The sequence below is a fragment of the Ceratosolen solmsi genome, unplaced genomic scaffold, assembly GCF_000503995.2.
Source record: "Ceratosolen solmsi marchali unplaced genomic scaffold, CerSol_1.0 scaffold6, whole genome shotgun sequence".
In the NCBI taxonomy this organism is placed as follows: domain Eukaryota; kingdom Metazoa; phylum Arthropoda; class Insecta; order Hymenoptera; family Agaonidae; genus Ceratosolen; species Ceratosolen solmsi.
Genome location: NW_011948414.1, coordinates 14,372,165 through 14,395,196, shown reverse-complemented (window position 1 = coordinate 14,395,196; position 23,032 = coordinate 14,372,165). Strand labels below are relative to the sequence as shown.

The following is a 23,032-nucleotide window of genomic DNA, read 5'->3' as shown; positions in this document are numbered from 1 at the left end:
TCTGCGAAGTATATGATAGCTAAAAATCATAAATTTTAATTATTAGTTTTACAATATAATCCACATTTTTAAATATAATTACTGAAAATTAATTTTTTTTTAATTTTAAATAGAATACTTTATAAATTTAAAATCTTTTAATGAATTTTATATTTTAAAATGAATGTTCGACCATTATCGATGCTCAACTATCATATAGAATTCTACATTGATTTACGCGTATATGGTAAGATACAGTACTTTTATTGGTCAAATATAAGTATGTTCCACATATGCAGTCACTTGGTGATATATTTTGCAGCTAATCTATTGTAGACATTTGAGATTATAGCAGACGACATTAATTCTTTATACATAAGTTTTATTTTTTACAGATTTTTTAACAATTTGATAGTGTATTACTTAATTTTTTAAAAATATGTTTCGTAAAAAAAATATCTTTCTATAAATATAGAATTTATATATATTGTTCTTCTTCACTATTTAATGAGATTGATTAATTTTATACGTTATAAGGAATAAAGTATCCTTCATTTATTAAGATTGAGGTTGTGCTGTATGCCGTATTTCTAATTATGGATTCTGAAAAAAATAGTGTTCCTTACTCTCAAAGTGGCAGTAAAGAGCAAGATGATGTTAGAATTTGAAATTTATTTAATCTTATATTTAAAATTTTTAAACAATTTTATTATTTTAAATGTTTTATTATTTTTAATGCTAAATTTATATTTATTTCATAACTAATATTGAATTAATTTTATATATATATCAACAATTTTAATATAATATTCTGACAAACAGTTCCTAAGAAATATTTAATGTTCATACTAGAAAAATAGTTTTATAAATTTAAAAACCGAGAAACTCATAAATTTATCTATTAAAATATTTCATTAAAACTAAAGAAATTTTATACAATATAGTATTCATTTATATATTTGGTAATATTATATTATGAAGTTTTTATAACTATATTTTAATTTTGCAGAAGCTATTGCAACCTTTTACTTATATACTTCAAGTACCAGGAAAGCAAATAAGAGGAAAACTTGCACATGCTTTTAATTATTGGCTAAAAATATCAGTAGAAAAACTTAACGCTGTTGGAGATATTACACAAATGTTGCATAATTCCAGCCTCTTGTAAGTTAATTGAATATGATTTTTCTTTTATAGTAACCTTTAATACATTTAAATTACAGAATAGATGACATTCAAGACAACTCTATACTTCGTAGAGGAATTCCAGTTGCCCATTCTATTTATGGGGTTGCTAGTACTATAAATGCTGCCAATTATGTATTATTTATTGCATTAGAAAGAGTGATTTCTCTCAATCATCCAGAAGTTTGTTTATTAAAAATAATAATCTATATTTTATACTTGAATTTACAAAATTAATAAATTTGCTTTTTGTTCAGGCTACTCAAGTATATACAGAACAACTTTTAGAGCTCCATAGAGGTCAAGGTATGGAAATTTATTGGAGAGATAATTTTATATGTCCTTCAGAAGCCGAATATAGAATGATGACTATTCGAAGTAAGTAATAAATTAAAATAAATGAATTTAATTAATTATTTATATATCATATTAATAGAATTATAATGTATCAATAGAAACTGGTGGATTATTTAATTTAGCTGTACATTTAATGCAACTTTTCTCAGAATGCAAAGAAGATTTTACTCCATTAGCTGGAATTTTAGGATTATATTTTCAGATTAGAGATGATTATTGCAACTTGTGTCTACAAGAGGTATTATGTATTTTAAAGTAGTACAAACTTAAATTTATGTTTTTTGTCTGCTTAGTTACATGTTTTTTTATTATAATTTTTATTATTCAGTACACAGAAAATAAAAGCTATTGTGAAGATCTTTCAGAAGGAAAATTTAGTTTCCCAATAATTCATGCTATACAAAGTGGTGCAGATGATGGACAAATTCTTAGTATCCTTTAAAATTCAATTTGAAGGGATAATATATTTGTAATTAGTATTTTCTTAACAGTGAAAATAGATATTCTTCGTCAAAGAACAAAGAATGTTGAAGTTAAACGATATTGTGTAAATTTAATGGATAAGTTTGGTTCATTTGCATATACAAGAAGAATTCTATCAGATCTTGATAAGCAAGCTAGAGAGGAAGTTGAAAGACTTGGAGGAAATCCTTACTTAATAAGTGTTTTAGATGAATTACTAACTTGGAAACAGAGTAAAAATCTTGAAAATTACGAAAAATGAAATAATTAAAAAAACTGTTTGCAATTCATTAACGAATGATTTAATGAGTACATTTTCTTAAATATAATATGTGTGACTTATACAAGAAAATAAGACGCTTTATAATTGATATACATTTTGAATAATAAAATGCCATATAGCAGATTAAGTTTTTGAGAGAAAATATGAAATTTTGAGTAACAAATACAAATACAAATACAAATTTTACAATTAGTCTTTGATAAATTTTAACATTTTCCAATATCTATTTTACAAATAAAATTTACATATTTATTAATATTAATATAAAATATTTATGATTTTATAATAATACATAATAAAATAATGACAAGTTATATAATGAGTATTCTAGAATAAAGGGTGTATCTGAGTTACATTTCACGGCTCATAGTGACAAGCATACTAATATGTGTAAAAACAGAAATAAAATGATTAAACTAAAGAATAAAATAAGTTTTTAGCAAGTTGGTGATAGTGCAATAAAAAGAAAATTCAACAATTCTTGAAGAATGTGTCTAAAGTAAAAAACATTCTTGTTAGAAACAAATAAAATAGTTGGTGAAAGGATAAAATATTTCTGCTATAGAAGATTAGAAAAAATAGTATTGATCATTTGTCAGACTTTAATGTTCAAATTATCCAGAGTATTAAGGGATACAAAAATTCAAGTCTATTATAATACTTTAGCTAATTGTATACTTTCTATTATATACCAATTATAATAGAATAATCTTATATATCTTGTAAAATTTCTTCTGCTTAAGCAAGAAATTTCAGCATAAGCGTTAATTAATTAACATAGAAACAAGAATTGAATTTAATATATTTAAAATAATTTAAGAAATACAAAAAATTAAATATCATAAGTCATGCATGTAATGTAAATATTGGAAAAATATGTATAAATTTGTAAATACAAGCAAGAGTAAATTGAATTTATCATATATATCTATATATATTATATTCAAAGTGTCAGTTTTTAAAAAATAAAATAGCTGTGAATATCCCATTGCCCATGTTTCATCTGAATGCATTTAAGAAGTTTAAGGAACAAAATTAGGCAAACTCCAAGAATGCCAATTTACTCTACAATAGAATTCAAATTGATTTCAAATAACACATACTTAAATATTTTAGTATATAAGATACCAAAAGAGGTGATACTACATTAAGTATATAATAAAAGAACGTGAATTTAAATCGAGATTCTAATTTTATAAATTGAAATACAATTGTCAAAAATATATGTTATGTTTTTATTATTTGATACTAATTATTTTATAAAAATATTATATAAAAATAGAATCTAAAAAGAAAATCTAAATATGTTCTCCAACTTGTAACAAATACTTAAGCAAATATATATTTCTGTATAAGAACCATACTTGCACTGCTTCTGTGGTGTCATGTTTAAGTTTTAAATTTTATAATGCACATTGTATTTTATAATATATATTATTTTATAATTTATAATATTATAACATGCAATATATTATAGAATATAATGTATATTAGATGATTTCATACACATCGATACATTTACAAACTACCTTTCTTGGTATTAAGTAATATTTATACAAAGATCGCCTAATTATAATATTTAATGTGAAATAAAAATATGATGAATAAAAATTGAATAAAAATATGATATACTATATTAAAAATGAATTAAATATAATTACAATCAAAAAGTAAATATGATAAAAAGATTTGATATAAATTTATTAACAAAACATTTAAAAATTGTAATAGAATGTTACGGTTTTCTGTTGATGCTTAATAATGAATGTTAATTCAGGAACAGAAAGATAAAATTTAATCTATTTATTTTTATGTTCTTCTTATAATGGAAAATTTTTGTGTAAATATAAAAAACATTTGTTTACTAAAAAATTTTGATATATCTGTTATGTTTATGTATATAAAGAAATTAGAATAAAAATTATTGTATGTTTATTTTATAAATAATATCCAATGATCAGAGCTGATATAATATGCCTGTTATAATATATTGTCTATACCACTGCTGACTTGTTAAATAAAGATTAAATTAGTGAGATTAAGAAACGAAGATTTCCACACATCTGATTTAGTTTTATAAAAGCGAGTCATATGTAATGGATACGCATATTAAACTCTGCAATTTTAATCTTTGGATAATAATCGATATTTCAATATTATAAAAATTTTCTTATTAACATCATCTAATTATTTCTATTTAGCTTAACAATTTCTTCCATACAAAATCTGATGATTCTCTTATGAATTTTCTTCGTTGTATTTCCTTTTCGTTTTTATATTTTTCAAATAGCTTTAGACAGACAGACAGACAGACAGAGAGAGAGAGAGAGAGAGAGAGAGAGAGACAGTAGCTCTTCGTTGAAGATATTATTTTCGCTGCAGAAGAAAACTATTGATTATTTATTTATTTACTCTAAAACCATAAGACCTTTTATAGTTATTTCGTTTTTCCACTTGTTTATGCTTTGGCATATATAATAATAAAATTAAATTTGTCTATTCTTGTAATGCTCTCAATATCTTAAAACTCTAAAAAGTTCTTTTCATTCAAGTTAAAAAAGTGATAATATTTAAAACGAAAATAATGTTCAAAGTTAAAAAAATAAAAAACTAAAAATAAAAATCAAATGTTAACGGTTAGCGCTTTAATTTAAATCAAAAGGTAACGTTTACTGAACTACATAAAAATTTTTTTAGCTTCAATACTATTACATATATAATTATTATATCATGGAAATCTGTATAATATATGGATTCTCACTGATCCATAACTTAAACGTTGTGTTAATAATATACTTAATTTTCTGTTATGGTCTCAGTCTTACATATGATGCAACTATCGAATGTTTATAAAGTTCGAAAAAGATTCTAACATGTATATTAGAAAAATTAAAAATACAAACTCAAAAGTTCATATAAATGTAACATCATCTTTCAATTAATTTTAAAATATAAAAAATTCATCTATTAGTGAATAGTTTATACATAATGTATTCACACACATTCTTTTATAATAACATATAGAAAATATTGCTAATTCTTCAATTATGTAGCGAGAAAGCCACCATCGACTGGAATATTAGCACCAGTTATCATAGAACTGTGATTGCTTAAAAGAAATATTATAGCATCAGTTACTTCATCCACTTCTAAAAGAAAAAAAAAATTTTTATGTATAAAAGAGTTTGAAATAAAATATTTTTAGAAACTAACATAAACTAACTAAAAACTAAAATAAAAACTACAATTTTAATTTGTTCTAATACTTTACTTTTTTATATATATAATATTATAATTATTAAAAAAATTAAATACACACACATATATATATATATATATATATATATATATATATATATATATATATATATATATATATATATATGTATATAATAAAGCTTATACTACTTAAAGTATTATTAAGTAAAATAGAAATTTTTTGTGTATATTAATTTTAATGATAATTATAATAAAGAATAAAGAAAATTGAATTTCGTTTAAACTAAATCTGAATTTTACCATATAAGCTTACAAAATTTTGAAATTTTATTTATTCTATGGAAAGCATATTTTTAAAAATGGTTTATCAATATTTACGATTAGGTTTACAATATTGTTATTAACTTACAGGAGAAGATTATATATTAAGAAACGCTATGAAAATTTTAATCTAATTTTTATTAATACATTTTAATATATATTTTAGAATAAAATAAAAAAATTTAAAGTATTTACTTTTCATGCTCATAATGTTATTATATATATTATGAAATAGATTAGTTTTAAACATACTTGAATTATATAAATTAAGATTAGTAATATTTATTTGCTTTATAAAAATATTATTTAGAATTGATTTTTCTATGAAAAAATTTGTTTATGAAAAATTACTTTTCTTTTTTTAATTTAAATGTAAATACTATTATTATTATTACAATTATTTTCAGCAACATATATAAATATATTCATTAAATATTAATGAAAATTTGTAGATTTGTAATAGATAGTGAACATTAATAATATTATTATTAGTGGCAATATTGTTAGATAAATTATAAGTATTTAAATTATAAAATTTTGATAAATATAGGATTTGATTGTAATAAGATAATTTTATTATAGTTCAATGAAAAATTTTGTTTATCTCGTAACTCATTATAAGATATTATATAAGAAATAAATACTAAAGAAATTGAATAATAATGGAATAACACATTAAAATGTTACACTTTATAAAAATAAATTATTTTTAATTACATGAAATAGTCAGTATATGAAATAGTATAATTATTTTTTCAATTATCAATTAATTTTTCTTTAAATTTAATTTTTTGAGCTGTTATTGCCTATATTATTATTTTGACGTTAAACGTGTATATATGTATTTATATATGTATATGCATAGGAAATTTTTTATTTAGTAATTTAAGCATTTACTTTAAGTGCAAGTTAAAATTTCATACAAACGTTCATATTATCAAGTAATAATTAATATAATTATTCAGTTATAACACATTTATATATTTTATCACTAAATTAAAAATAAACATTAAAGCAAAAATTAATTTTATTTTGAAACGATGTTTTTTTTATATAATTTTTAATGCATCTATACGTTATTTGAAGTAAAAAAGGATATTATTATATTACATTTGATTATATTATTTTATATAATTCTTAGTTGTTTCTTTATCTCCAACTTTTATTTTTATACACGTTTAACATCTTATTCTTTAATAAAGAAATCTCACCTGCAAATCGACCTAATGGTATTTTATTTAGCATTTGTTGAGCTTTTGTTTCATCACTCCAGCCAAGTTTTCCCATATCCGTCATAGTTACAGTTGGATTTACAGTATTTACTCGAATTTTATGAGAGCCAAGTTCTAATGCCATAGTTCTAAGAAATCAAATAAATGAATAATAACAAATGAATAAACTTAATCGTGTGTATAGAAAATTATACATACATTAATTGTATAATTTTCTATTAGAACTTAACTAATTTATTATTATTATTAATTATTTAATATATTTCTATTTACTTTGTTAATATATCAACTGCTCCCTTAGAGGCACTATAAACTGCATGATCATTTAGTGCGCAACAGCTTGCTTGGGATGATACATTAACAATACTTCCTGCGACTTTTCTTTCTATCATATTTTCAACTACTACTTGTGAAACATTAATAATGGATTTTATGTTAACATCAAAAGTTAAATCGCAGTCTTCTGGCGTGACAGAAAGAAATGGATTTAAACACGCTACGCCAGCATTATTGACCAATAAATCAATTGGTAAAATATTTTTTATTGCCTGTCGAGTTTCCTGCCAATTACGTAAGTCTACACAGATAGTTTGAATATTTGGTTCTTGTTTGGTTAAGATATCAAGGTACTTTTTTGTTTTAGATAATGCTATAACTGTTGCATTATATTTTGATAAACGTAAAGCCAAATTTTTTCCAATTCCTAATTATTAAAAAGTTATTGAATGTATTATATTTATATTTATTGTTTAAATTATTACGATATTATTGACAAATTCTAATAATAGTGTAAAGGGCTTTTAATTTTATATTATTAATTACAATTTTCTATTGTTTTTTAAAGATGATTTTATTAAAATATATTTTTACAAATATTTATATAGAATAATTAAACATATACAAATTTTTTTTTAATTGCAATATTATTAAAATAAACTATAATTATTATGTATATTAATATATAATACCTCTACTTGCTCCTGTGACAAGAACACGCTTACCATCAAAACTAATGTTCATAACGAAGAATTTAAATACTTTTGCTTAGTAATCTAAACGCTTGTTGTTTACTGTAGATTGGTCTGCTGTATACTGGAAAAATTTTAACTTGTTCCAGTTACATAAGATCTGTGAATCTTCCAAAAGATGATTAGTATAATGGCTGTAAGTAAAAAGTGAAAAAATAAAGAGTAAAGTTCAGTAGTTAATTGTGATAATGTATCCCAAATGTTATTCGAAATATAATTTTAAGTGCACACACACACACACACACACACATGTGCGTGTGCGCGTGTGTGGATTCTATTCAATATCATATGATTTGCGACGATTACAAAATTAAATATATTTATTAATGAATCAAATAAAAAAGAATATATTCCCAATATTAAGATTAATTAATTAAACACATTTGTTATTTAATTATAATTAAGTAAATTATTTTTAAATTAAAAAAAATCAATTTCATTTATACTTATAAAGTATTTCAATGTAAATAGAATTTAGTATAATACAAGTTTAGTTAAATAAAATATTTTGTACTTTGTATTTCGAATACATTTAAAGCTTGTATATTCTACTTATATTTTTCTTAACATATTTTTTAATAATTGAATATTATACTTTATCAAATAATTATGCATTAAGTTAAATTTTTAACTAATTATCTACTAATTTTTTAAAATTAATATTAAATAATTTATAATTATTTGATGACTTTATTGTATAAATATATATTTTTTAATTATTTTTTCAATTTTTTCTTTTAATTGTATTAATTGTATCTGGAAATTTCATATTTTTGTTTAATTTCACTTCAGATATATAATTATTATATACATGTGTTGAAATATATAAACAAACATGACTTTATTAGTGAGAATAAAACAAGTAATGCATATAAATCACACATATACAATGGGCAATTTTGGTTTTAATATTTAAGAAATTAGAAATTTTAGAAATTTAGTTTAAAAACTGTTTACCACATCAGTTATAGCATTTATTATGAATCTATTCGATATGCTATATCTCAGTCATACGTATTTAAACAAAAATGAATGTATATTTTATTCATTTCAAATCTATTTTTGTATCTTTTTACTCTCCTTTATAGTTATGTCGTTTATGCTTATCTAATGCTTTCATTTATTAAATATTGTTAAAATAATGAGTAAAAATAATAAAAATAAATTTTAAAAAACTTTACGTATAAGACTGTGCATCACTTAAAGGGGCAATTCCATTCATGAAAGAAGAAAATATTACAATTTTAATTCACATATTTCAGTTTTCTAAAAAATTAGTTAAATAAAACGAAACTAAAATGTATAGATTATGACAATTTAGTATCGATTCCATATAAATCTATGGTTTCAAACATTTTTTTATGATTTAATCTGGTTTTGAATATTATAATAAGTGAATTGAATAAATTGTAACTAAACATTTAGTAAACTCAATTTAATATTTTAGTATTCAATGTTCTAATCAAATAGTATATAATATGCTGAAAAGTGATGCGGTTCTAGTTTAATTAATTACGTTCTTAAATTATTCAATGAACTATATCACTAATTAATTTTATACAGTTTTTATTTATATATTATCAATGCATATAATCTAAAAGAAAACAAAGCAATAGTAGTAAATTGATTATTTAAATTTTTCACATTCTTTTTCACATATTTATTAAATGGAACAATTAATTATAAGGTAAAATCAATAACTAAAACAATAATCAAGTAGACTGCATTATTATTTAAAAATATTACAGAAAGATTCATATCTATTTTTCAAATATAAAATTACTCTATATAATAACACTTAAACAGAAGTCTTTCTTAATATTATTTGAAGGCAATCTATTATATTACAAAGTATTTAAAAATAAATTATATTTAATGAATCCTTCAGTCACATACAAGAAGGGAAAAGAAAGTATAACCATTGAATAAGTTATAATAAGTCAAACCAAGCCTTCTCAGGCTGTTAGGCAATCTATAATATATCATGACATAGCTAGAAAATATATATACACATACATAAAATACATAAATCTAAATTGAATTAAATATATTTAAAGTAACCTTTAGTTTTTGTTCATTACATGTATTAATTTAAATTGTTTTATACTTTGTATTTTATTTTATCCAATTTCGTTACAATAACAATATGTTTATAAAAATAAATAATATAATGTAAAGGCCAAATGATACTATTGATATTCAAAAAACTAATTACCATTTGCTTTAGGGTAGGTTACAGTTGCATTTACAAGATCTGAAGAACAACTAACTCTTTTAATGTTTATTATCTTATGTCAAAAATATTAACTTGCGAATGCATAATCACTGTATAATTTGATTTTTTATATTGAAGACATATTTTTAATAATATTTTTAAATACTCAACATTATACTATAATTCAAAATGTATACGTTAGAAAAGAAATAAGTAATATTAGATTAAAAAGATATAAAGTTTTATAATATTCGTTACAAAATTATATAAAAGTATATTGATATAAAAGTAATTACATGGCAATTGAATATATAAATAAAAGTGATTATGATTGAAAAGCTTATAAACGTTAGAATGAATTTACAGTATCATGTATATGAGTAATTTTTAAAATAAGAAAAAAATTAATTTTAATTTTTAATTTTTAATTTTAATTTTAATTATTTTAATTAATTAACATTAGCTTTTTAATTTTACTGAATTTTATGCAAAATAAAAAATTAATATGAATGTAACTTTAATTTATAAGTTAATTAATTTTTCTGTATACATTATATCTTCATAAAATAAGCTTTAATTATATTTAATTATAATTAAACTTTAAAATACAAAATATTTATAAAATATAATACAATATACATGTGGTTGAAAATAAATGTAAAATAAAAGTCTATTTACTTTGAAGAGAATACATTTATATTTTGCATTTTTGAATGTTCTATAATTATACAATACATTTTGTTCGTAAGTACAATTTTGCTTTCTTATTTATAAATTTTGAAAATATCTTTTTCATATATGATATATTTTGAAAAATTTTATATAAAAAAAATGTTTTACATTTAATAATGTTATGTATATTTTCATATTATATACATGCAATAGTACATAACAAAGTTTTTTTTGTGATAGAACATTTTATATCATACATTTTTAATTATACATAAGTATCGGTACGAATGAGAAATATAATTTGTTCGTATTCATGTGTATTCATAATTTTTATGTATGCGATGCACTAAATATTATCTTGATCTTTAATACATAAATTTTCTTTATATTAATTTTTTAAAATGCCTTTCTTTCAAACACTTGCTTTTACCTTTTTTAAATCACATCTAAATAGCATTAAAATTATTTGAAAAGCATAAATTTAATAATATTTAATTACAATAGAAACATGTAAAGATTTTCTAAAAAATAACTAGTTATTATTTTCAAATGAGTCGTGTAGTCCAAATGAGTCCAAATACAAATCAAATTATATTATTATCAAAAAATATATATGTACTTAGAGAATATCAAACTTCCATTATTAATGCTTTGTAATAATAATGTAATTAATTGATAAATACTTACACATAAGCGCGTAGATGTATGTTATATAGAGTCGGCTTAGCTGTTATCAAATAAGTAATATAAAAATTAACATTAAATAAAAAATATATTCGGTATTTATTTATGAACTGATGGAAAAGTTACGTATGTTAATTTTAATCAAATAAAAACGAATATCATAAAAGATAATGAGCATCACTGCGTTTTAAACATGTTGAAATTTCCTTTGTTGATATATTCTCAACTTGTGGTACTTGCGCCATTGTATTTGAGCCATGGATTTCTAGGCTTGAGTTATGACTGTCGTATTGTACATAGTTATGAAAAGTTGATTGCACTGAGTTCAGAATTGGACTCAAAGAGTTGCGATTAGAACGGGAAGGTAAGATTTCTGCAATTTTGGTTAGTCTGAAACGAGTAATTATTGTGTTATTATTTTTGCCATATTAATAGAAAAAAAACTATTAAAAATGTTTATGTAAATATAAACAATATATTTCAAATATATAGTTTAATATATACAAGTATATTTAACTTATATTTATATTTTATTTAAATAACCAGTCATTAGTATGTGTAATTTAATCATTTAGTTAAATTAAATCGTAAATTAAATTAAATCATTTAGTACGTGTAATTTAATTTTGATTAGTTATTAGACGGTCAATTTATATAAAAATTGGTGAAAAACAATTAAAATTCTATTGAGTCAACATGATAACTGTATTTTGTGTAATTTCTTATTTTATTATGAATATGTCAATAGAAATAATAGAAAAGCAAACAATGTATGAATTTAAATGTGCACGATTACGTAAGAACTATACTAAAATAATAATAACGGAATAAATCGTTATATGAATACTATTAATTTGTATTGAAAAAAAAGTGAAAATAAGTTTCCATTTGAGTTATATTAGATAACAGATTTTGTGAATAATGGATTTGTATAAAACTTAAAATATCATACAAAAATATCTCATAATAAAAGTTTCTCATAATATTGAATTAAACGAAAATATGGATTAATAATTCAATTTTTCATTATAGTTAATGTACGTATGTAAAAAATTACAATATTCATTTTTTATTACGTCTGAGGTAAAAAATTAAGGAAGTTTTGAATATTTTCTGGTAAAAACTTATGAATTATGAATAAAAACTCAGAAATTTAAACAAATTAACATTTTTCGAAAATAGACGAACAAACACAATTTTTATTACTAAGGATGTCTTAATAATAATAGTGGTTTTAATGATGCACAAATAGATTTTTAAATTTGAATTTAAAGAATTTAATTTTTTAAAAAGAAGTAACCCACTTAAATAAGCTTTGAGCTAATACTAAATCTATTATTTAGGTTATTACAAAAATTTAAAAAAATAATACTTTTAAAGTCAAATAATACTTTTTTCGATATTATAAAGTCATTGAGCTGTGACATGTATATTACATAGGTATTTCCGAACGAGAAAAGAGTAGTTTTTATGTAAAGTAAGTTTCTCATGTTACCGACACTTTGCTGATAAACTTTTCTCGTAGGAAAATTAAATGCATATATTTTTTCATTTAAAAATCGATAGGAATGTTAGTCTTTATTGTAAAATACAAGGAAAACTAATTACATTAATTAATATTATTAGAATGATTGAAGTAATAGTAAAATTATTAGTATAATTGAATTAGTATAATTGAATATTTTTATTATAATTTTAACATATGTATTGATAATAATTCATAAAGTGAACTCACATTTATGTTATAAAACGAATATTAATTACAACCACTACAAGTCGATATAAGCATGAATAATATTTTACTTCAAAATTTCATTTATATTGATGTTCAAAAATCGACATTATTATACCAGTATTCTATACATTATCAGTTAATATATTTTAAATTATTTTATATTATAAAAATAAATAATACTTAATTGTAAGTAAGTTTAATACCGATATTATGACTTATCGTATGTTCGTGATAAATATAGTTCATATTATAAGTTTAACATTTTACTTTAGTAAAATTATTAATAAAATAAAATTATTAATAAATAAAATAAAAATAAACTATTATTAATAAAAAAATTAATTTATAGACTCTTATTGTATAATAAAATAGATTTAAATATTTTTTAGTTACGGAAATCCAATAAATTAAATAATAATATAAATAGCTTTAAATTTAGTATGAGTAGTATAAAAATGATTGAATATTATTATTTTAATTTAATTAATCAATTAATTAATTATATTAATGAGATACATTGAATTATATTAGAAATTCATATTTATTTATATATTTATAGCTTCATTAAAAATATTATTTAATTGTACGTTTTATATAATATTATGAATATATTTGAATTAAACACCAATTAAGAATATTAGATATAAATATAATATTATCATAAAACAATATAGGAAAGAACCCGACATAAAAAATTTGAATACATTATTAATATATAAATGCATTTCTCATGGTGGACGGGTTTAGTCGAGTTCTTACAGTCTTTTGTGCTACTTATTAAATTTCAATCATTTTTATCTGGTGATCTTTTCTTATATTAAAACATATTTAAATTACGAAGCCCCCCCCCCCCCGTCGTACGCTCCATCACTTCATTCTTCTTTATGTAACTGCTTATTCGTCTATTTATCTAACTTAAATTTTTATCTATCATTTTATCTATCTAACTAGTAAATTAACGAATTCAATTTTTATTCTGTAAATAAAACAGAAACTGTTATTTCATTCTATAACAATTAATACGTAACACCATTTAAATAAACTCATTTATTATTAATACAACTTTATATGGTATTATTAAAATTTTTATTAAATATGTGAATTATATAAATGAAAAGGCCAAATAAATTTATTTAGCTAATTTTATAAGTCATATCAAAACATTTGCAATGCAAATTTTTATTTTAAGAAATAATGCAAATGAAACCATCATTTCTTAATGTATAAAATATACAAATTAAATATAATAAATATTTATTTTTCATAACAATAGTAATTTTTAAAATATATAAAATACTGTAAAAGTATTTTTAAGTATAATGACGATATGGTATAGCTATGATAAATTTAAATAAAATTTTTGAGTATTTAATTTTTTATTAATATTCTAAATTGATACATTTTCAATTGTAAAGTTATATTAAATATGTTTAAATTTTACATATAATCTATATCATATATATTACTCCATAAATAGGTCAATATTAAGGTTAAATCTACCTTCGATTATTACTTGATAATCTTGTAGTATCTATCGGAGAAAGTTTAACATTTTTCGGTAAAATTGTAGGATATCCTGATGTATTCCATGTTTGAATTTGTGGCTTTGATAACAAGGATGTTTTTCTTCTTTGAGATAATATTTGCTTTGTATTATCTTTCTTCATAGCTAAAACAATTACATTTAATATATTTATTATATATGAGGAATTCTATGTAGACTTAAAATTATAATCTAATAATATAAATTATTGAATATAAGATATGAATATAATAATAGGCATTATTTTAATTCCACTTATTTAATAAAAAAATTATTTTTAATAATTTTATACTTATTAAATTTGAAGGAAATATTTATAAATTATTCTTAATTAATATATATTAGTTCTAGTGTATTTTAAAATATTTATATAAGTAACTCACGAGAGCGATTACTATTAGAAAAATTCTGATTTTCTATTACAAAGTGAACTGGAGCGTTACTAAGAGTAGAAAAACTTTTTTTCGTTGTAGAGATAAATGGTACTGGACTAACGATGATCTTTTCGTTGAAAACAGTGCCTAATCTATTTCTTCGAATTTGTGTATCCTGGTAATTAGGTTTTTCCACTTCTTTCTTTTTTTGACGTTTACCTTTTGCTAGTGTATTAGTTCTCTCATTGTTGTGGTAAAAATAGTTCTTAACAAGAGGGTTTTTTTTAGTATATATTGGCGCAGGTACAATTTTCAAAAATTCATGATAATTATCATTAAAATTATCGACTTTTTTTGTCATTTGTATTTCAGATATTTCTTTACAAATGAAATCAATAATAATATCAATAATTTTATCTTTACATTGATTTCGATTTGACTGAAAATGAGATAATAAAGTTTTTTTAAATTAAAAAACTAAATAAAGTTTAAGTAAATTGTTGTAAAAAATACATTTTTTTAATGATTATCTAAAGAAATGAATAGAAATTGTTTAAAAATAAAAAATATGAATAGCTTTGATAAATATATATGTAGTTGTAACTAATGTGGCATAATTTTAAACGAATTTTTTAAATTAATTTTAAAATAAACAGATTTTTTTATAAATTTATTTTGATGCTTTTTGGTGTATTATATTTATCTTATTAGTTATAGAAATAAATTAATTTCATCAAGATTAAAATTAAATGATAAATATATAAATATTCTATAAGGGAGAGGATTTTAAATTCATATTTTTTTATGTATTTTGAAAAAATCATATTATATACTTGACTATTTTCCAATAGTTTCTGAATGTACTTATTGATTTATTAAGTAGTATATTATTTATTATTATTCATCATTTAATCTATTTTAAAGAAAACAAAACTTTTTATGATTGTATTTAAAAATATTATATTTAACGAAAAATTTATTATTCATATAATTAAATACACTACAAGTACTCAATCACTTAATATAGTTATGAATATAATAGATCTATTTTTTGAGTTTATTAAAAATATAATCATCAGTACGGGTTACAAATTTAATTCTTTGAAAGTAATTTGCAGAGCGTTTAACTTCATTGACTTGATTTTGTTTATGTACAAAGATATTTTTATTTTTATATTTTTATTATTTCAAATGACGAAGAAAAATTAACGATGTAATACATTCACAATCAGATACTTAGATTTTATTTTTAAGTTAATTTGTCTAAATTCGAATTTTTTTCTGATAGCTATATTGTTGCAATTATCATCATTCAGAGTGTCATTATTATAAATACGACTAGTGCTTTAATAATCGAACAATAATTTTGTTATATTAAGCCCTTTTACATATTAAATGTTATAGCAGTATTTATTTCTAAAGTTACTAAATAACTAAATAACTAATGTTTTATTATCATAAATGAAAGCATAATGCAATTTCTTTTCAATATATATTAAAATTTACGGTGCTACCTCTCGAGAATGCAATGATTATTTGCCTATCAATAACTCAAGCCAAAATAATTTTTGACTACAAAATAATGAAATATAACATAATAAATAAAAATTATATGACTAAAGATACTCAAGTATATATATATGTATATACATATATATATATATATATATATATATATATATATATATATATATATATATATATATATATACTAAAGTCCAAATTTGCTTAAATAATTGTTATATGAACTACACGATCAATAACCAAAACAAAACTATTCAAAATTGTATATCATCATTGCAGTTTTTGTTAAAATTTTTGTAAGATTTTCCAAAAATTGTAAGTAAATAGTTACCGTTAGATATCTGAAGCTAAATACAGTAAAAAAATATTCAAAAAATACTGACCTTCACAGAACAATCATACTTATAACTACAAAGATTGGTGCCGTAAGCATTCTTCTTGTTGCTCGCGTTTATTATTCTTGAATTTCTTTTATCGCACACAGCTTTGCTCGTTTTATTTCCTTCCTTTAAAATGTTCCGACCAAGGATTCTAAACTGACTCAATTGATTTCTCCACTGCACACATTCATCAAAAAGTAATCCTACCGATAATTGGTCCTGCTCATTAAAGAGTGTACGCTCAACAATGCGCCACTGTTCAAATATTTTGTTTGGTGCTGCATTTTCGATGTCTTCCGACCAGGAATTGTGATTTGTCCAATAATTACATCTGTATGTTAAACAATCCTTTTTATTGTCATCAACGCAAATATGTATGCTGTCGACGTCTGTACGCCGTTGAAGAACTGTCATCTTAGTAAATCGAATTTTCTTATTAGTCAGCTTATATATCAAGCTGCAAGCACAATTGGCCAATACTTTCCTCCTTATTTACAATCACGTATACTTTGTTGAAATATCAAAACAATCGTTTTAAGCAGCTAGTTTTCTATCATTTTTACAACTTCATCAAATATTTTTACTAAAATGACTATTTGCAGGATGATATACTGTAAAAATATACAATATACTTTTTTTTATTTTCTACTTTTCAGCACATTATATTTTAGAAAACTATAATTTTAGACACAGAAAATAAAAATCTATCTTATAAAAAACGATATAAATTTTATGCTTTTTAATTTAATAATAATTTATACGAATATTTAAAATTTAAAAATGCAAAATGAATGTAACATATATTGTAATATAGAATAAACAAATATTTTATCATGTAATTTATATAATTCTACTGATATTGAAGTAATTGAATATATAGAATTTTATAATAAAGAAAATATATATTTTACAGTTAATTTCTAATAGAAAATATTAATATATTTAAATTTTATAGATTATTTCAAATAAAATATGATATTTCTATTTAATTCTTGAAGTATTTATTTGAAAAATAGATTTTTAATTACCTATGTTCAAATTGATAAAAATTTTGTTAACTAAATTTTAACTATAATAGATATTTTTCATTTTATTATGTACACAGCATGTATTATCTAGTATTTATCTAGTTTTCTTTTATAATTATAATATGATAAAAAGTCGAAGAAATAAATAAATAGATTCGATAAAGAATATCTGTTGTAAAATGGAAAACGTGAGATTTGACACTTGGTCAAGTGTTATCGTATGTTGCTTTTGATTGGAATCTTTTTCCATATATTTTTTTATCAAGAATAGGCATAACTATATCTATCTTAATTGTATTATACAATCTTTTTAATGCGTCATTTTCAACCTGAAAATTAAAAGTAGTTTTAGAAAGGTTTAATATTTTCTAAATGAAACTAAATAGATGTAATATAATATTGTAGTTAATAAAGATTAATACTTCTGTATTGAAAAACATTTACAAACATAAAACAGAAATTATAAAAGTGTGTAACTACTAGTACAATTAGTTTGTATTATTATTTTTTTTTTTGTTAATTACACTATCTAGGTTTGTTTGGTGATTTAATATATAAAGAAAGCTGTGCAAGAAATCTCGTTGCAATATATATTTATATATTTACAAGCGTGCGTGCACACAACTCGCACGCGCGCGCGCACACACTAATATATATTATATATTATATATATATATATATATATATATATATATATATATATATATATATGCGTGCATTGTTTAAAGATTGCTGTGGAAATATCACGCATACTTACCAATATATTTTCATCAATTTTTTATACAGCACGTTTTTCTTTGTTCTGAAATATCGCTCTGATTAAATTTTGAAAATTTCCTGTATCTTCGTAACAATGTCATATATGAAAATAGCTGTTTATGCTACGAGCCTTACTTCTTCTTTGTATCATCCTTCAGTCACGTCAACTTATTGATTTTTCTTTTCATCAACTTTATATTTTTCTTTTGAATATCACTGTTTTTCACTTATTCGGAGCAGCGGTATTTAGTTAGATTCATGCTAATAAGTAAATTGTGAACTAAATTTTCAATGATAGTAAAAGTACGAAAAATTTGAAATAACAGTCAATCTAACCAATGGAAAATATACTGAATAAGACTTGTAGATCTTGCAAGTACCTATTACTATGTAATAAAAAATATTTCGTTATTGAAAAGAAAAGTAAGAATATCTAATAATATATAACGTATAAATTACGAGAATTCATCCTTTTATAAGATAGGAGCTAACAATTAAATAGGTTTTGTTGTGTTTTTGTTAAATAGCTTCTTAATCGGCTGCTATAGCAGAAGGTTCAATCATCGCGGCAGTGCCATCTGAAGACGCCGCTGCAACTAAGTCATGACATATTAACAGTTGGTTGACGCACTGTGAAATGGAACATCGAGCAGTGTCTAGCATTGTTGAGTCGCATTTTGCAATGCTTCTGTATTTATATTTCTATCATTAAATATAATTCAAAGTACAATTTAAATTATTTATCCTAACTGTTTTTAGTGGGCATAAAGACTTATTTGATTAAGTCTACATCTTGGGAAAACGTTTTATTCTCAGATATTATTTTGTAGTACAAATTTTTCTTTTATAAAAGGAAAGAAATGGCACAAGAGGAAACTTTCGAACAGGTAGAATAATCATACCTAACCTATAATCATTTTAAATGTTTCCCATTCAATAGTTTTTCATTGTTTTTTTGAAAATTGTGAAGTTTCATTCATTCTAAAAAAATATCATGTTAATTAAAGTTTTAATTTATTATTAATATAGTATATTAATTTTCTATTAGGTATAGCAATGAATTGCAATTATTTTTTAAAAATAAAATAAATGAATTATTTTAAACAATTTCGGATAAAAAATTAATTAGATATTTTGTGAAATATTTCGTTTTTAGGAATTAGAAGAACTTTATTGTATTTTAACACTAATATTTGAAAATATGAAATTCAAATATATTTTTATATTTTGTGTTATGTTTTTCAGTTTGAAGATGAGGAGAGTGAAATTCCTATCGGGGGCACTTTAACTAGTGGAAAAAAAAGACTTTTCTCAAAAGAACTTCGTTGTATGATGTACGGTTTTGGTGATGATCAAAATCCATATACAGAAAGTGTTGATTTACTTGAGGATCTTGTAATAGAATATATCACAGAAATGACTCATCGTGCTATGGAAATAGGGAGAACTGGAAGAGTTCAGGTAGAGGATATTGTGTTTTTAGGTAAAAATTTTTTTATCAACCATAATCAGAAATCGTCTTATTCATTTTTATTAATTTGTAAATAATTATAAAAGAATGATTGTCTTTTTATTTTAGTAAGAAAAGATCCTCGAAAATATGCTAGAGTAAAGGATCTCCTAACTATGAATGAAGAATTGAAGAAAGCAAGAAAAGCTTTTGATGAAGTTAAATATGCAGGTAACGTTACTCAATAAAAAAAATATAAATTGATGTAGTTGTGTTAATTATTTTCTTAATAATGAAATTTCTTAATAGTCTATAATGCATTAATTAACTTTGTGTGACAAAGTTTAGTATTAAGTTTATACCGAAGAAAAATAAAATGCATGTTAAATATTACTTAAGCATGATTAATTGTTAAAATTGTTAGATAAGATTTAATAGTTATTTATAAAAATTTTTATTATTTTTTATTCTTTTGTGTATAAAATACTCTAGAAATTTATACGTAAAAAAATTATTATTTAAAAATTATTGTATAACATTGATGTAATATAACAGTATTCTTATTTATTATAACATATATTTTACAAATAATTTTGAATTTTAAAAAGAGGTTTGCCCAGAAATTTATTTCCATTGTTTTAAGCTTAGAATAATTATTTGCAAGACATCATGTTACATAATGCATGTGAGCATGGAACCTGAGCTTTAAGTAAAAGGCCAAATCACTAAGCAATGTGAGAAACGGCCTTTTTTGCCGACAGAATAACATCATTCAAACCAATTCCATCAAATGATGAACCACAAAGTGCCAAGGGTATTTTATGTGCTGATATATAGTTTTGAATCCGTTGTACTTTTTGATAATGACCAACAACATATTGTGGGATGCAGTCCTTCAACACAGTTACATCATACTCTACTGGATCCTTTTTCATATTAAGTATACTTTTTGTTTGATTCACTGCTGTCGACAAGAAGTGTTCATTTGTTGGATTATCACCAAAGTATTTATCAAACCATACACCTCCCATCATAACTGTCAGTACCTGCAAAATGATATTTTTATCATAGAAGTATTATATGTGCCATTTTAAGAAAATATACTTTTTTTAAAATTATCAATGTATTATTTAAAAATTCTCAAATTATTCTTTTTTATGGTTAATATATGACTTATCAAAACATGTTACAGTTTTAATTATTTACCGTGCTCGAATCCTTTTTAAATATACTAGAATCAAACACAATTCCCAATATTGGTAAGTTTTCATTTGGTGGTACAAGCAATCCAAAAGCTTCAAGTGGTAAAATATTTTCAGAATAACGGAGATTAACAACAGCTACAGTTACAAATGGTATTGTTTTAATTTCTTGCGCCAATTGTGGATGCTGTTTTTCTAACAATGGAGCAAGACTTTTTGCTGAAATGCTAGAAATTACTTTGCAATATTTTTCAACTTTACCATTAGTTAATAATTCTGCCACACCCGGTTTAAAAGTCAATTGTTCACATGGTGTGTTCTTATAAATTTTAATATTAGAATTAGAGTTTAAGTTATTTTTTAAAGCTATGGGTAATTGTTCAAGTCCACCATGTAGGCCCCATGCAAACCATTTTTCAACTTTAGCTCTATTAATTAAATCAGTTGTCAATTCTTTCTCTTTATGACTATTTGTTTTAAAATTTGACAAAAGATGCCTCATTAAGTTTAAAACAATACCTTTCGTTATTGAACCGTATTTTTGTTCGTATTCAAAACCATTTTTCATTAAAAATTTTACACTTATTTCTTTAGCATTTCCTGCACAAATTCCAGAAATAAGTGGACTAATTAAAAAATCAGCAACATCTTTTCCTAATCTTCTTTCTGTAAAACTATATATACTCTCATCTTCATTTATTTCTTTTGGAACTCTAACTTCATTCCATGCTATTGAAATTAAACGTCGATTAAATGGTTCCTGAATTTTAAATAAGTTTGTAACATTATTTGGTAAAACATGTAATGTTTCATTTGCATAAATTAATCTATTAGAATATGCTGGATGGTTCCATTTAATTGGTATAATTTTAGAATTTAAATTTAGTTTTTCAATTAACATTAAAGTATTTTGCGCTGCTTTATTTCCTAATCGAATAGTTCGTGGACCTTTTTCAAATATTACTCCACTAGGTGTTGTTATACTTTTAATCCATCCTCCAAGATGCTTTGATGATTCATAAAGAGCAACAGACCCAATTTTTGAATTTTCAAGACAATAATATGCTGCACTTAAGCCCGATATTCCTCCACCTAAAATTGCTGTCATTTTAAATTGAAATTTAATATAAACTTTATATAAACTAAATAACTTTATATAAAATAAAATTTTATATAAACTTTAATTTGTAAATTTGTAACTTAATGAATTTCACAATATTTGAAATATGCTAAAGATGAATCTTTCTAAAATATTTACAAAACTGTTTTATATACACTTAATTCGATCTTTAGAATCAAATTTAATAAGACTTCATTCAAATTTGAAATAAAAAAATGTTCGACAATTATTTTAAAGAATTCACATTTTTAGAAATATTTTCAACTTATTTCTAATTATA

General features: G+C 21.9%; 5 protein-coding genes across 7 annotated transcripts; 2 read left to right on the top strand and 3 right to left on the bottom strand.

Annotated features, from left to right (window-relative positions):
• Positions 1-459: 459 nt before the first annotated feature.
• On the top strand, positions 460-2,434 carry qm (geranylgeranyl pyrophosphate synthase quemao). 2 transcript variants are annotated; one of them, XM_011507179.1, is made up of 7 exons: positions 460-635; positions 989-1,143; positions 1,203-1,347; positions 1,422-1,542; positions 1,620-1,759; positions 1,850-1,952; positions 2,022-2,434. In XM_011507179.1, the coding sequence occupies exons 1-7, from the start codon at positions 576-578 to the stop codon at positions 2,243-2,245; spliced, it is 948 nt and encodes a 315-aa protein (XP_011505481.1). In that variant the 5' UTR covers positions 460-575; the 3' UTR covers positions 2,246-2,434. The 2 variants fall into 2 exon arrangements, with proteins under 2 accessions (XP_011505481.1, XP_011505482.1); XM_011507180.1 differs by having other exon boundaries at positions 2,038-2,158.
• A 2,579-nt stretch (positions 2,435-5,013) lies between these two features.
• On the bottom strand, positions 5,014-8,128 carry LOC105368211 (L-xylulose reductase). Its single transcript, XM_011507178.1, has 5 exons — positions 8,007-8,128; positions 7,312-7,741; positions 7,018-7,166; positions 5,282-5,415; positions 5,014-5,244 (listed from the first exon to the last, which is right to left on the bottom strand). Exons 1-4 carry the CDS (start codon positions 8,056-8,058, stop codon positions 5,312-5,314), a joined length of 735 nt encoding a protein of 244 aa, XP_011505480.1. The 5' UTR covers positions 8,059-8,128; the 3' UTR covers positions 5,014-5,244; positions 5,282-5,311.
• Positions 8,129-11,588: 3,460 nt separating this feature from the next.
• LOC105368210 (uncharacterized) lies at positions 11,589-17,755 on the bottom strand. Of its 2 annotated transcripts, XM_011507176.1 has the most exons (5): positions 17,197-17,755; positions 15,299-15,728; positions 14,873-15,041; positions 11,764-12,027; positions 11,671-11,680 (listed from the first exon to the last, which is right to left on the bottom strand). In XM_011507176.1, the coding sequence occupies exons 1-4, from the start codon at positions 17,605-17,607 to the stop codon at positions 11,796-11,798; spliced, it is 1,242 nt and encodes a 413-aa protein (XP_011505478.1). In that variant the 5' UTR covers positions 17,608-17,755; the 3' UTR covers positions 11,671-11,680; positions 11,764-11,795. The 2 variants fall into 2 exon arrangements, with proteins under 2 accessions (XP_011505477.1, XP_011505478.1); XM_011507175.1 differs by having other exon boundaries at positions 11,589-12,027.
• Positions 17,756-19,840: 2,085 nt separating this feature from the next.
• Positions 19,841-21,155, top strand: Taf13 (TATA-box binding protein associated factor 13). Its single transcript, XM_011507490.1, has 4 exons — positions 19,841-19,867; positions 20,226-20,463; positions 20,560-20,661; positions 21,079-21,155. The coding sequence occupies exons 1-4, from the start codon at positions 19,841-19,843 to the stop codon at positions 21,081-21,083; spliced, it is 372 nt and encodes a 123-aa protein (XP_011505792.1). The 3' UTR covers positions 21,084-21,155.
• Ppox (protoporphyrinogen oxidase) lies at positions 21,034-22,756 on the bottom strand. The gene is made up of 2 exons (XM_011507174.1): positions 21,637-22,756; positions 21,034-21,476 (listed from the first exon to the last, which is right to left on the bottom strand). Exons 1-2 carry the CDS (start codon positions 22,738-22,740, stop codon positions 21,156-21,158), a joined length of 1,425 nt encoding a protein of 474 aa, XP_011505476.1. The 5' UTR covers positions 22,741-22,756; the 3' UTR covers positions 21,034-21,155.
• Between the last annotated feature and the right edge of the window lie 276 nt (positions 22,757-23,032).

Bases quoted from the DNA above. Each gene is read 5' to 3' on its own strand.
- qm (XM_011507179.1), top strand. From the start codon at position 576: ATGGATTCTGAAAAAAATAGTGTTCCTTACTCTCAAAGTGGCAGTAAA. The intron at 1,144-1,202 runs GTAAGTTAATTG...TTTAAATTACAG, and splicing joins TTGCATAATTCCAGCCTCTT to AATAGATGACATTCAAGACA. The intron at 1,953-2,021 runs GTATCCTTTAAA...CAGTGAAAATAG, and splicing joins AGATGATGGACAAATTCTTA to ATATTCTTCGTCAAAGAACA.
- LOC105368211 (XM_011507178.1), bottom strand. From the start codon at position 8,058: ATGAACATTAGTTTTGATGGTAAGCGTGTTCTTGTCACAGGAGCAAGT. The intron at 7,742-8,006 runs GTATTATATATT...TTTAATAATTAG, and splicing joins TGTCACAGGAGCAAGTAGAG to GAATTGGAAAAAATTTGGCT. The intron at 7,167-7,311 runs GTAAATAGAAAT...TTGATTTCTTAG, and splicing joins GCAGTTGATATATTAACAAA to AACTATGGCATTAGAACTTG.
- LOC105368210 (XM_011507175.1), bottom strand. From the start codon at position 17,607: ATGACAGTTCTTCAACGGCGTACAGACGTCGACAGCATACATATTTGC. The intron at 15,729-17,196 runs GTCAGTATTTTT...TCTCATTTTCAG, and splicing joins AGTATGATTGTTCTGTGAAG to TCAAATCGAAATCAATGTAA. The intron at 12,028-14,872 runs GTAGATTTAACC...TACTCGTTTCAG, and splicing joins TTATCAAGTAATAATCGAAG to ACTAACCAAAATTGCAGAAA.
- Taf13 (XM_011507490.1), top strand. From the start codon at position 19,841: ATGGCACAAGAGGAAACTTTCGAACAG. The intron at 19,868-20,225 runs GTAGAATAATCA...TATGTTTTTCAG, and splicing joins AAGAGGAAACTTTCGAACAG to TTTGAAGATGAGGAGAGTGA. The intron at 20,464-20,559 runs GTAAAAATTTTT...TTTTTATTTTAG, and splicing joins AGAGGATATTGTGTTTTTAG to TAAGAAAAGATCCTCGAAAA.
- Ppox (XM_011507174.1), bottom strand. From the start codon at position 22,740: ATGACAGCAATTTTAGGTGGAGGAATATCGGGCTTAAGTGCAGCATAT. The intron at 21,477-21,636 runs GTAAATAATTAA...ATCATTTTGCAG, and splicing joins TTAAAAAGGATTCGAGCACG to GTACTGACAGTTATGATGGG.